Source organism: Carcharodon carcharias, chromosome 1, assembly GCF_017639515.1.
Source record: "Carcharodon carcharias isolate sCarCar2 chromosome 1, sCarCar2.pri, whole genome shotgun sequence".
NCBI classification, from domain to species: domain Eukaryota; kingdom Metazoa; phylum Chordata; class Chondrichthyes; order Lamniformes; family Lamnidae; genus Carcharodon; species Carcharodon carcharias.
The window spans coordinates 175,292,691-175,306,872 of NC_054467.1; the positions used below are offsets into that span (position 1 = coordinate 175,292,691).

Consider the following 14,182-nt stretch of genomic DNA (forward strand, 5'->3'; position numbering starts at 1 on the left):
TCCAGTGGGCTTCCACAGGGATCGGTGTTGGGTTCCTTGCTGTTTGTGGTATATATAAACGATTTAAACTTGAATGTAGGAAGGTTGATCAGTAAGTTTGCGGATGACATGAAAATTGGTGGGGTGGTAAATAGTGAGGAGGATAGCCTTAGATTACAGGAGGATATAGACGGACTGGTCAGATGGGCTGATCAGTGACAAATGGAATTTAATCCAGATAAGTGTGAGATGATCCCTTGGGCAGGACAAACAAGGCACAGGAATATACGATGAATGGTAGGACCCTAGGAAGTACCAAGGATCAGCGACACCTTGGTGTGCATGTCCACCGGTCCCTTAAGGTAGCGGGATAGGTAGATAAGATGGTTAAGAAGGCATATGGGATACTTGCATTTATTAGCCGAGGCATAGAATATAAGAGCAGGGAGGTTATGCTGGAACTGTTTAAATTGCTAGTTAGGGCATAAATATAGCATTGCATGCAGTTCTGGAATCCGCATTATAGGAAGGATGTGATTGCACTAGAGAGAGTGCAGAGGAGATTTACCAGGATGTTGCCTGGGCTGGTGAGTTTTAGCTATGAGGAAAGATTAGATAGGCTGTTTTTCCTGGAGCAGAGGAGATTGAGGGGGGGACATGATTGAGGTGTATAAAATTATGAGGGGCCTAGATAGGGTAGATAGGAAGGAACTTTTCCCCTTAGTGGAGGGATCAATAACCAGGGGGCATGGATTTAAGGTAAAGGGCAGGAGTTTTAGAGGGGATGTGAGGAAGATTTTTTTCATCCAGGGGTTGGTGGGAATATGGAGCTCGCTGCCTGAAAGAGTGGTGGAGGCAGAAACCCTCATAACATTTAAGAAGTATTTGGATGTGCACTTGCGATGCCATGGCATACAAGGCCTAGTGGTAGAAAATGGGATTAGAATAGTTAGGTACTTGTTTGACCAGCGCAGACTCAATGGGCTGACTGGCCTTTTTCTGTGCTGTAGGCCTTTATGACTGTTCTGAGCCAAGGTACATCTCACTAATCTCCTTATGTCATCCTTTACTATCAAGACTATGCTTCCTCCTTTTCTATTCTGCCTATCTTTTTGAAATGTTGTGTACCCTGAAATATTTATTCCTTAAGCTTGGTCACCTTGTAACCATATCTCTGTAATGGCTAATAGATCTAAACCATTTATCTCTATTTGTGTCAATATTTCATCTCTCTTATTGTGGATGTTCCTCACATTCAGATAAAGTGATTTCAATTTTTTATTCCAAACATACAAATGTATGAATTAAGAGCACGAGTAGGCTATTCGGCTCCTCAAACCTGCTCTGCCATTCAATAAGACCATGGCTGATCTGATTGTAGCCTCATGACCACATTCCCACCTACCTCTGATAACCTTTCACTCCCTTGCTTATGAAGAATGAATGGTCTCCTTATTTAAATAAGGATGTAAATGCGTTGGAGGTGGTTCAGAGGAGGTTTACTAGATTGATAACTGGAATGAGTAGGTTGTCTTATGAGGATAGGTCAGACAGACTGGGCTTGTTTCCACTGGAATTTAGAAGAGTGATGGGTGACTTGATTGAAGTATACAAGATCCTGGACGGTTGTGACAAGGTGGCTGTGGAAAGGATGTTTCCTTGTGTGAAACAAAAACAGAATTACCTGGAAAAACTCAGCAGGTCTGGCAGCAACGGCGGAGAAGAAATAAGTTTTTCCAGGTAATTCTGTTTTTGTTTTGGATTTCCAGCATCTGCAGTTTTTTGTTTTTATCTCTGTGTTTCCTTGTGTGGGTGAGTCCAGAACTAGGGGGCACTTATTTAAAATTAGGGGCTGCCCTTTAGGACAGAGATGATGAGAAATTATTTCTCTCTGAGGGTTGTGCGATTTTGGAACTCTCTGCCTCAGAAGGTAGTGGAGGTGGGGTCATTGAATATTTTTAAGGCGGAGGTGGATAGATTCTCGTTAGGCAAGGGAATCAAAGGTCATCAGGGGTAGATGGGAATGTGGACTTCAAAACACTAACAGATCAGCCATAATCTTATTGATTGGTGGAGCAGGCTTGAAGGGCCAATTGGCCTATTTTTGCTCCTGCATTGAATATTCATAAGAATCTATCTAGCTCTGCCTTAAAAATATTTGAAGGCTCTGCTTCACCACCTTTTGAGGAAGAGAGTTCCAACACAACCCTCTGAGAGGAAATTTTTTCCATATCTCTGTTTTAAATGGGTGACCCCTTATTTTTAAACAGTGACCCTGCTTCTAGATTCTCCCACAGGAGGAAACATCCTTTCCACATCCACCCTGTCAAGACCCCTCAGAATCTTATATGTTTTGTACTACAATTCCCTGCATGGGCCTTACTTTCTGATGCACTATTACTATTAAACTCTGTGCCTTCCTGTCCCACCCTGCTTGTCTTAACTCACATTGATATACTTTTCTATTCCCTCAACTTGATATCAAGGCAGCATTTGACCAAGTATGGTATCAAGGAGCTCTAGCAAAACTGGAGTCAATGGGAATCGGGGGGAAACTCTCCACTGTGGCTAGGAATCCTGTGGCAAATAACTCACCTCCTGACTTCCCAAAATCTGTACACCATCCACAAGGCACAAGTCAGGAGTGTGACGGAATACTCTCCAATTGCCTGGGTGAATGTGGCTCCAACAACACTCAAGAAGCTCAACACCATCCAGGACAAAGTGGCACCCTTGATTAGCAGCCATTTCACAAACAATCACTCCCTACACCACCGACAAACAGTGGCAGCAGTGTGTGCTATCTACAAAATGCAATGCAAGAACTCACCAAGGCTCCTTAGACAGCACCTTCCAAACCCACGACCACTACCGTCTAGAAGGACAAGGGCAGCAGATACATGAGAACACCATCACCTGGAAGTTCCCCTCCAAGCCACTCACCATCCTGACTCGGAAATATATCGCCATTCCTTCACTGTTGCTGAGTCAAAATCCTGGAACTCCCTCCCTAACAGCACAGTGTGTGTACCTATACCACATGGACTGCAGCGGCTCAAGAAGGCAGTTCACCACCACCTTCTCGAGAGAAATTAAGGATGGGCAATAAATGCTGGCCCAGCCAGTGAAGCTCACATCCCATGAATGAATAAAATAAACTTTTATCTTTGGATTTCTAAATCTCCCTTCACATGAACCCTCCTCATTCTCTTTTAGTTCAAAGCCATTTTTTCCTGCTCTGCCATATTTGCTGAAGCACTCTTTTATTTTAATGCTCTGTCCCTTCCTGTCACTGACTGGCTACCATTACCCATATTATTTACCTGCATCATTGCCTTGTCCTTTCTCTTCAACTGCCCAAATCACCCTCTCGTGAACCCTCCCACTTGTCATTAAGTAAGTGGTCAACTTCTTTGGGATAGAATACATGTACACATGAACATACAAACGTACCGATTAGGAACAGAAGTCGGCCATTTAACCCCTCGAGCCTGTTCTGCCATTCAATCAGATCATGGTTGATCTGGTTATGGCCTCAACTCCACTTTCCTGCCTACCCCTTACACCCTATACCCTACATGTGCAGGTTATTAATGGTGAATTTGAGGCAATCACCTCTAAGAACCCCTGGGATTCTTTTGGATCTGAAAAATATCATTGACTATGTGGTAACTCTTTGAAAATGGCATCGGCAATCAGGGTGCTAACAGTTTTCACAGGGGCCTACCGCTGGGTGGCTAAATCAACTGTCTGTTTGAAGCGCTAGGCCCCTTTAGTATGAACATTCAGGTCCAATGATGTAGTATGGATCCTGTTTGTCATATTAGGGTAGGGCTAATCAGAGTGAATGCTGTGCATGCTTCAACCAGTTGCACTCCTCACAACATTTAAGAAATATTTAGATGAGCACTTGAAATACCATAGCAGACAGGGCTACGGGCCAAGTGGTGGAAAATGGGATTAGAATAGATAGATGCTTGATGGCTGGCATGCACACGATGGGCCAAAGGGCCTCTTTCTATGCTGTTTAACTCTATGACTCTATGACACAGGCATTAATTCTGAAGAATCCCTGGAGGAGGAGAAATACCTGTATTTATATGACATGATCATCAGGACACTCCAACGTCTTTTAATTTTAAATAAATTACTTTTTCAATGCCGTCACTGTTGTAACTTAGGAAATGTGGTAGTCAGTTTGCACACAGCAAGGTCCATCAAGCAGCAATAAGATAAATGACCAGATCTTTTGTTTTTGGTTAAGGCAGCCTCTGTGAAGGGAGAACCAGAATTAATCTTTCAGTTCTGATGAAAGGTCATAGACCTGAAACGTTAACTCTATTTCTCTCTCCACAGATGTTGCCATAGCCTGCTAAGCATATTTCCCACATTTTCTGTGTTTATTTCAGATTTTCAGCACCCACAGTATTCTGCCTTTGTTTTTGCTGTTGCTTGAAGGGTGGATATTGGCCAGAATACTGGAGGCCAAAGTGCTACCAACAGGGTCAAGGTTGACACCAATGAAGGTAAGTTTTAAATAGTTTTTGTGAACCCCAAGTGTTCCTCGCGGCCCAACAAAAATATTGTAAGCTCCGTTCGCCTTTGCCTGCCCCTCTCCTCCCAGAACCTACTTACAGCTGCCGTTGACGACACAGCCACCCAACATTTCTGTGACCCCAAACTGGCAAGCTGGTAATAAGCGGCCCTCCGGCCGAAACCCCAAAATCTTCCTCCATTTTACTCCATTTAACCACTCAAATCTGCCCCATAATGGGCTGTAATTCAGAAGGGAACCAAGGCCCTAATTCTTCAACTAAGAGACTGCACATTTTAGATGCTGCTAGACCCTGGGTTTGTTTTTATTCTATGTTTCAGTTTGTCATTTGTCCGAAAGGTGGTGCTAAACAAACGCTGATCCTTACGAAAAATGTCAATACAGCATTCAGTGTAAGTGTTGATGTAGTTTACGTGGCGGGGCAATTGGTGGCGCTCTGTACAATGATCGTTCCCTTTAAACCACGTCGAAAATTCACGCTCATTTCAAGCAGTGACAGTACACTTCCCAGTTTATGTGTCATGTGTTTCTGTCTAAAACATTTATTTTACTACTACAATGTTTAAAATCCAAACTTGCGCTTTTCCCACAAATTGTAAAAACGGAATGTTTACTAATGTTAAGCTATAGAGTTAAATATGTTCACAATTTAAAATACAGACCTCGAATTAAACACTGCAAAAACATTGGCATGTAAATTACGATTAACATTGATCAAAATGAAAATTGGCACGGTTTTGAATGAGCACTGTTTGCTATACTGTATTTTACTCAATCTGTGTTTGACTCTAAAAAGATCTTGCTAAAGACGTTTCTATAGGTTCCCCGAAAACGAATACAGCGCAACTCGGCTTCTTAGCTTGCGTAAGGGCAGGACAATGATGAATCTCACAATGAACGGATTTATAGTAAAATCTATGAAATATTTAGCCTTGAATGGATTCATTTATTGGAAAGCCAAAGCTGTATCCACCTTAGAATAAATGCATTTATAGCAAAACCAATGATTTAGCGGGCCATGATTGTTTTAGTAAAACCACAAACTATATAGTATCGAATGAACTCGTGTATAAAATACTTCCTGTGCTGTTACAAAATAAGCGGTTATAAAAATATACAATACATTATACAAATGACAGTTTGACATGGGCAGATGGGAAGGAGTATGTTCAGCAAAGTAACTGATAACTCAACGCTCTGATATGAATCTGTATGTCGTGGTTATAAAAACAGTAGTTAGCAACATATTGGGATATAATACTGAGGTAGAGACAAATGGAAAACAACAACGACCGAGATGATTGATAAAGTTGCAATGGGCTTTAACTGCAGACGGTTGTTCTTGGAAAATGCAGCAACAATCTCCACGCACCCCTATTTTTGTACAAATTTATTGAGCGTATAGGTGGCGAGAATGAACGCAATAATAAAGATAATTTTATGTCGATATAATAAGTGCACCATCTAGTGATGCTTCAAATGTGTTGTGATCCAAATTGTGCATGTTTATAATATTTGCTGTCATTAAAATAATTGTTCGCCCTGGAGGTTGATAATCTGTCGAAAATCCATCCAGCGGCATGTTTGATCCAATCAAGTTTCGGGGGCGAGGCATGGGAAATGATTGACATTCTCCTTTACCAATCCGAATGAGCGGCCGGTGGAGCTGGGCGGTAACGAGCGCGTGCAGTGAATTGTATTGTGACGCCATGGAAGGGGAGGGTATAAAAGGCAGTGGAGTGTGAGCTGGCATTCATTGTGAGTGGGGTGAGCAGTGGGAGAAGTTGGTTATGGAGATACTGAGGACTATCACTTACCAGCAAAGCTCAAGGATGTGCGACCAGCCTCTCGGCAAGTCCGCGGATCACCGCTTCAGCAAGAGACAGGAAGAGTTAACTTACTCCAACACGGAGATGTCCAGGATTATAACCGACCCCGCCACAGGCAAATGTTACTGCAGAGGAAAAGTGTTGGGAAAGGTAAAGAAAGATTGCATTTGAAGAGAAAAAATACAACCGGCGCACTGAATGTTTGTAATATGGTTTAGTCAGTGAACAAATCCTTGCGAAGGTTCGAGTTGATGGGAGCTTGTCGCTGACATTGAGCAGTATATGGTTCCCAGTCCGCATTGGATCAGCATCTATATCAATACTATAACTAGTCATTTAAAGTTGCGAACTCTTAATCTTTAGGTGACAAAATAGAAAAAATTATGTTGTAAATTAAAATTAACTTAAAGGTCCTGTGATTTTTCTTGCTTAGGGAGGTTTTGCCAAATGCTACGAAATGACTGACCTGACTACTAACCGCGTCTATGCTGCAAAGATTATCCCGCACACAAGAGTGGCCAAACCCCATCAGAGGGAAAAAGTGAGTATATAACTGGGATTGGCAATCTGCCGCTTTGCTTGGATACAGATTGGTGTAATGCTACAGGTTACTTAAACTGCAACTGTCATCATACAAAATTTAAATTGTTCTTGGTAACATACTAGTCTGATTTTTGACATTTTCTACATAAAAACAGATTGATCGAGAAATTGAGCTGCATCGAACGCTTCACCATAAACACATCGTTCACTTCTACCATCACTTTGAAGATAAAGAGAATATTTACATCCTTTTGGAACACTGCAGCAGAAGAGTAAGTATTCACCCCTTTCTCTCCTGGTACATCCTGAAGTGCAGTATTTGCCTGTACATTTTTCTTAAAGGATGCACAATGATTGACTGATTTTTTTTTTTAATTTAAAGTCAATGGCTCATGTACTGAAAGCTAGGAAGGTGCTGACAGAACCAGAAGTACGGTACTACCTCCGGCAGGTAGTATCAGGGCTGAAGTGCCTGCACGAACAAGGAATCCTGCACAGAGACCTCAAATTAGGTATGACTTTTTTAATATGTTGCTTCATAGTTATCTCCATTTTGTGTACTGATTATGATTTTAAATTAAACTATGGTAAAGAATACATATCTTGATCAGGGGAAAGCATCAATTGGAAAGTACTGTTCTAAGAGTATGCTTTGCAATTACAGGTAATTTCTTCATCAATGAGTCTATGGAACTGAAAATAGGGGACTTTGGGTTAGCGGCTAAATTGGAACCCGTGGAGCAAAGGAGCAGGTAAGAAATCATTAAGACTTGGATATGTCTTGATTCTGGAGAGAATTATGAAATAGCAGTACTAACCTCAACATTATCTCTGCAGGACTATCTGTGGCACACCAAATTACTTGTCTCCTGAAGTTCTCAACAAGCAAGGGCATGGCTGTGAATCTGATATCTGGGCATTAGGCTGTGTAATGTAAGTATTGTACTTCAAAGTCTTCTGTTTTAGTACATGTGAATTCACTAGACACAATTGGGGTAAATTCTGATCTTCAGTTTTAAATGTGAGCTGCCTCACTATCCAATTTTATATACTGAGTTTTCTTTTCCTGAAATGAGGTTCTGCTCCGGGAATACTGAAGATGAAAATTAATCCCAGCACAATCATTTATCAACTTAGTTCATGTTGGGCCCCACTGTGGAGACACTGATTGGATAAATTGTATTCATTACAGGTACACAATGCTGTTGGGGCGACCCCCATTTGAGACAACCAACTTAAAAGAAACTTACAAATGTATAAGGGAAGCAAGATATACAATGCCATCAACATTGTCACTATCTTCCAAACAATTGATAGCCAGCATGCTTGCAAAAAACCCAGAGGACCGACCAAATTTAGATGACATCCTGCATTATGACTTCTTCACTCAGGTTTGTTGTGTTGCAAAATTCTTAGTTTAACTTCTGTAGCTTTTTTTTCTATTTTTCTTCCCAACCCCACAATACTTGATGTAAGCACAAATCTAAATTCTGGTCTTCTATTGCAGGGATTTACACCTGAGCGACTGTCACAGACCTGCTGTCACTATGCACCAGATTTTCATTTGTCCAGCCCTGCCAAGAACTTCTTCAAAAAGGCAGCTGCAGCACTATTTGGTGGGAAGAAGGACAAAGTAAAGTTTTTGGACAATCACAGTAAGTATACATTGATTGCATCCAGTGTTTTAGCTCTGATTTAGCTGCAGTAAGCATAATTGGCTATGACCAAAGGCAGAATAAAAATCATGTCTCCCCTGGTTTGGGGAAAAATCCATGAATAATATATTCTGACTTGGTAGGTGAACAAATGCTTTGCTACAGTTAGCAATTATGATTTTTCTTTTAAACAGACAAACTAGGAAGAGATGATGATGAAATATATAAGTTGAAGAGTGATTTGAAGAAGATGTCATTAAACAACCAATTGAGCAACAAAAGTCGATCAGATGAGGTAGGTTGATCTCCAAGTTGACTAATTGCTGTGCATGTTAATTTTTTTTTTGTGCTTTGAAACTTCAATAAGTATCCATCAGTGCATAAATCCAGGACTCTGCTAAAATTTATATGATTTGTTTTTTTTAACAGGAGTCAAGGTTGTCTAGTAAGTTGCAGATTGCCAATGTCAAACCAGAGACCCCCTCACCAGTGAAGGATAATGAACAACAAATCAGAGACTCCATTAGGATGATAGTGAGAGGAACTTTGGGAAGCTGCAGCAGTAGTAGTGAATGTAAGTACAAGAAGTTAACCACAAACATTATTTAAAATGTCCACTCCTGCAGAGATGAGAAGTGAGACAGATATACTTATTGATGTAACCAGTGTAAACTTCACTTCATTCAGAAGTCTAAACGGGATGATATGCTGTACAAATTAATATAATACCTTCTTTTCCAGCTCTTGAAGACAGTACCATGGGAAGTGTTGCTGATACAGTTGCTAGAGTACTAAAAGGCTGCCTAGAAAATATGCCAGAAGGTAAGAACTTAATTGAATCAAATATAGATTTGAATTGTAGGTTAATTGACCACTTGCCTAACTTGAACATTTTTTTAAAATAAGCATCTTTCTTTTTCTTTTCCAGGAGATTGTATACCAAAACAGCAGTTGAGCTTCTCCTTCCAGTGGGTCACCAAGTGGGTGGATTATTCTAATAAATATGGGTTTGGGTATCAGTTGTCTGATCACACAGTTGGAGTCCTCTTCAATAATGGAACTCACATGAGCCTGTTGGCAGATAAAAAGTAAGTAGCCTAACAAATGATTTGACTGTCTGTCTGAATCTAAATGACTGGCATATTTTGAGATGCTAACCAAGCTTATCTATCTTCACTCCTTAGAACCATCCAGTACTATGCAGAGCTGGGCCAGTGTTCCATCTTTTCAGCACTTGATGTGCCTGAAAAGTTCATTAGTCAAGTGACAATTCTGAAGTATTTTGCACACTACATGGAAGAAAATCTAATGGAGGTAAGAATCTTGACATCCTTTTTACTGAGTTGCACATTCAGTTTGTGCAGGGGTTTTGTTTCTAAGTCTTTTCATACATTCTGTATAGCTGCAGCCTAAAGTTTTTAAAACAAGCGTGCAAGAACTTTCTTTCCCCTGCTGCACCTTGATTTTAAACATTGGCTAACATCCTGTGCTTGCCATTTAATTTGGAATCCAGCCATTTAGTAAACAAGAGATTTTGAGCAGCTCTTATCTTATTTTGCAGGGTGGTGATCTGCCTAGTTCAACGGATGCCCAGAAGCCCAGACTGTGTCTCCTTCAATGGCTAAAATCTGACCGTGCTTTAATGATGCTCTTTAGTGATGGCACATTCCAGGTGAGAATTACTTTGTTTTTGCGCAGCATGTAACTAGCACTTTTCAGCTTGTCGTATCACACAGGGTAAATTTAACTAATTCCTTTGACTGCCACAACACCTGAAAGATGAGACAACCTCCCCATAAGGAACATTGAAGGGCAAATCCACTTGGCAAAATCTGTTTATTAGAATATTAGAAAATGGTTGCAATCATGTAGTTTGACAACCTTCTTGCCAGGATGTATGGATTAAACCTGTGGTTAGAGGAAAAATGAACCACACTGATAACTTATAGTACAATTATGAATTAGTAACTTCTTGGCATTCATTGACCTGAATGCACATTCAGAATAAAGAAAAGTTACTTGGTGAAAATCAGCCAGCACCTAGAGAAATTTGAATACTGAGGATCAAAGGGACCTTGGTGTGCATGTCTGTAGATCCTTGAAGGTGCCAGGACAGGAAGATAAGGTGGTTAGGAAGACATATGGAATACTTGCCTTTATTAGTCAATTGAGATGTACAAAATTGAGAGGTGTAGATAGGAAGAAGCTCTTCACTGAGGGGTCAATAACTGGGGGCATAGATTTAAGGTAAGGGACAGGAGGGGATTTGAGGAAATCTTTTCACCCAGAGGGTGGGGGTTATCTGGAACTCTCTGTCAGGGTGGTAGAGGTGGGAACCATCCAACATTTAAGTATTTAGATGAACATTTGAAATGCCATAACGTACAAGGCTTTTGGCCAAGTGCTGGAAAATGGGACTAGAGTAGATAAGGGCTTGACAGGTGCAGACATGATGGGCTGAAGGGCCTCTTTCCATGCTATAAACTCTGATGCTGTTTGCAACTCCCAGTAATTTGCTGTCATGAAGAATTATTAATTAACCTGACTTTATACCTTTATTACAGGTGAACTTTTATCATGATCATACAAAAATCATCATTTGCAACCACAATGAGGAGTACTTGCTTACTTATATCAATGAAGATAGAGTTTCTACCACGTTCAAGCTCTCGACACTCCTAATGTCTGGATGCTCCCAAGAACTTCGTACCAGAATGGAATATGCATTGAATATGGTGCAACAAAGATTTAATTAAAAGATTGGACTGAAGCTTGGCCATGGCTTCCTTCAATTTTGGAACTGACCCAAGGTAACCATCTGTCAGGCGGTACGAGGAACTTGTATTTCGTTTGGTGTGCTGGGCCGGTACCAGACAGATGCGTTTTACAATCCTGCTTTATTGGACTGACTTTTAAAGGGATAAATGCCTGAAATGTGGTAGCTGCCTGAGGAACTTCAGTATTTTTGCATTACAAGGAGAAATGGATTTTATGTTGCAACAAAGCAGGGTGATGTTGTGGCTCCCACGAGCAAGAGGAAAGTGCGCGGCAAGTGAAATTGAAAGTATTAGAGTACCTGGACTTTGCAAGTTGTAAGGACACATGTTTTTTTTAAATGCAGCTTATGCTACTGGTTTAAAATAAGACTTTGGTTCTTTGAACAGAGAACTAAGAATTGAAACACATTGCACCACATTTTGTGGCTGGACATATTCATTCCTTAATTTATTATGCACTGAGTATTTATTATTTATTGACCATCCTGCTCAATGACACTTCTGAAATGCTGAGCAAGTCACAGGTTTAAATATTAATAAAGATTCTTGAATTCATTTTGTGTATGAAATAGTTTTGACACATTTTCAGTGAAGGGTGGTGTAATGTCTATGCATACTACACAAATGCAAAAGAGTTGCTATCTACAAAATAGCTGCAAGTTTTTGAAATGCACCTTGAATTTAGACCTGGTTTTGGAATTTGTATCTGTTTGGACTTACCATATTAACAAGTTAGTGTATTGGACTAACTACATTCCTCAAACCTCCTTAAGATGGATAAAGCAAATGAACAAGGGTAGGCTGACTAACTGCAGGGCAGCTGCCCCTCAAACCTACTTAAGTATGCAATATTAAGTGGTGATCTTTTCCTTACAATGCAGTTGTTGTACATGACCTTGACACTCTGCCCAACATTATCACTGCCCTTGCTGTAAACTAAATTGAATAATCACTACTCCAAAAGCTAGGATTTGCTGCATAGCAAAGCCTCCAGAATGAACAGTACCAAAGTATTTCTTGATGCTATTATGGTGACTGATTTTCTTAACTATTTGTACATTGATTTTGTAGACTTTGAAAAACACTTTCCAGAGGTGAATGCTTTGATGTATCAGTCCCCCTTAGTATCAATCCCAAGTAATCTTCATGCATGATCCAGCTACTCAACCACAAAGAACTGCAGCATAACTGATCTGCCCTTGTCCATTCTATTCCAGCTGTAATCTAGTCACTTTAGGCAATAAAACAGATGGCCTGAATATGCTGTTCAATTGCTCTTTACTTTTTGTTTCCCTGTCCCTATGAGGCCAATTAATGACTCTGTTCTCTTGCTGGTCCTATTAATGACATGTTAGAGCTGGTATCTCAATATACAGGTCTCTCAGCCATTTTAAAGATCCTGCTCAAGTCTAGGTTTTGATGAAGCTAGCACACTGCTTGCATGTTATACAGTTGATACAAGCTATTGCTCCAAGGTGCAAGGATTTATTCTGATGGCCACATTGAACAATGAAAGCACTCTTAGAGTTTTATATCAGGGAAACTATTTTTTTCTAGCTTCTGGAAATTAACTGGAGCAGATAAATGAGAAACTTTCCATACTTTATTTAGGAAGAGAGTTGTTTTTTTTTTTCCAATTTGCCACAAGACTGAGTAGCATTCAATTTAGTTTTAATTACATCTGTATGCCATACAAATAACTGATCTGTCAGATGTCAAATAATTCCACAGCTAAATTTTAATTTGGCCAATGTCTTAGTTCACAGTATAGCAAACATTGTTCAAAATTTCAGTTGGCAAGAATTCTAAGAGTTTGACTGCTGCAGATAACAAAGCAATTTTATCCCTCCCAGGTTTTACAACCATGAGTTAATGACTGCAATTTGTTTGGGATAAGAGTAATTTAACACTTAAATGTTGAGTAGGAAAATCACTACCTTAAGTCAAACTTTAACCTCAAATTGGAGATGATGTTCTGCAAAATACAACATCTCCATTTAATTAGTAGTAACTAAGAGCATGCATGCAAATAAGCAATCAAAGGCCAATCTTCACTTTTATTCTGGGCACTTGCCCAATTATGTACTGAAGCACAGGTTGTTTAAGCACTTTCATTGTCAGAATCCTACTGTGACTCAGGTTATGCTGTTGCAAGCACATCTTAGGAACAAGCATTAATATAGAAGAAGCATCCTGTAGAAGAAAAAAAATCATTAAAGATCAAGCTGGTGGGTCACGGAAGAATCAAAAACCAAATATAGCAATAACCATGGGTTTTGGCAAGGTTTTTTCTGGTTAAGAGCTAGAAAATTAGACAGGATATTTATAGGTAGCAGGATATTGATCAAGCTGGGAATTAATGTCAGATGGTGTTTCAGCCACTTTCACACCCTCAGGATGTCTCAAAGTGCTTGACAGCCAATGAAGTACCTTTTTGAAGTAAAGTCTCTGTTATAATATATAAAAACTGCAGCAGCTAGCAAGAACTGACAAATAACGTGATGATGATCAGATAATCTGCTTTTCTTTTGACATGAGCTACAGATGTTCAAGCTGATTTGTTTTTGACAAGGAATGTAGTTAAGTAGAGAACATTTTTCTGAAATTTCCAAAAGCATCCACAACAGATGTTGCTCAATTTTACATTACAACTGGCAACATCATTCTGAAAGTAGCTTCCTAATATAAAAGCTAAGTAATAACCCACAAAAAAGTATGAATAGAACAAGGATGATTAAAGAGTTCCAAGCAGCCAATAATTCTGGCTGGCATGAATGTGGCACTTAGGCACATCTTTAAATGCCAGGATATGCATCGCAAGGTGTACTTTTCTCATTCACATCT

At 40.0% G+C, this 14,182-nt stretch overlaps 1 protein-coding gene across 1 annotated transcript; it reads left to right on the forward strand.

Annotated features, from left to right (window-relative positions):
• The first annotated feature begins 6,288 nt into the window (after window positions 1–6,288).
• On the forward strand, window positions 6,289–11,893 carry plk2b (polo-like kinase 2b (Drosophila)). The gene is made up of 15 exons (XM_041193215.1): window positions 6,289–6,513; window positions 6,797–6,904; window positions 7,062–7,178; window positions 7,289–7,418; window positions 7,571–7,658; window positions 7,744–7,839; window positions 8,099–8,297; window positions 8,414–8,561; window positions 8,756–8,856; window positions 8,991–9,135; window positions 9,303–9,383; window positions 9,490–9,649; window positions 9,746–9,875; window positions 10,123–10,233; window positions 11,126–11,893. The coding sequence occupies exons 1-15, from the start codon at window positions 6,325–6,327 to the stop codon at window positions 11,315–11,317; spliced, it is 1,995 nt and encodes a 664-aa protein (XP_041049149.1). The 5' UTR covers window positions 6,289–6,324; the 3' UTR covers window positions 11,318–11,893.
• The last annotated feature ends 2,289 nt before the right edge of the window (window positions 11,894–14,182 follow it).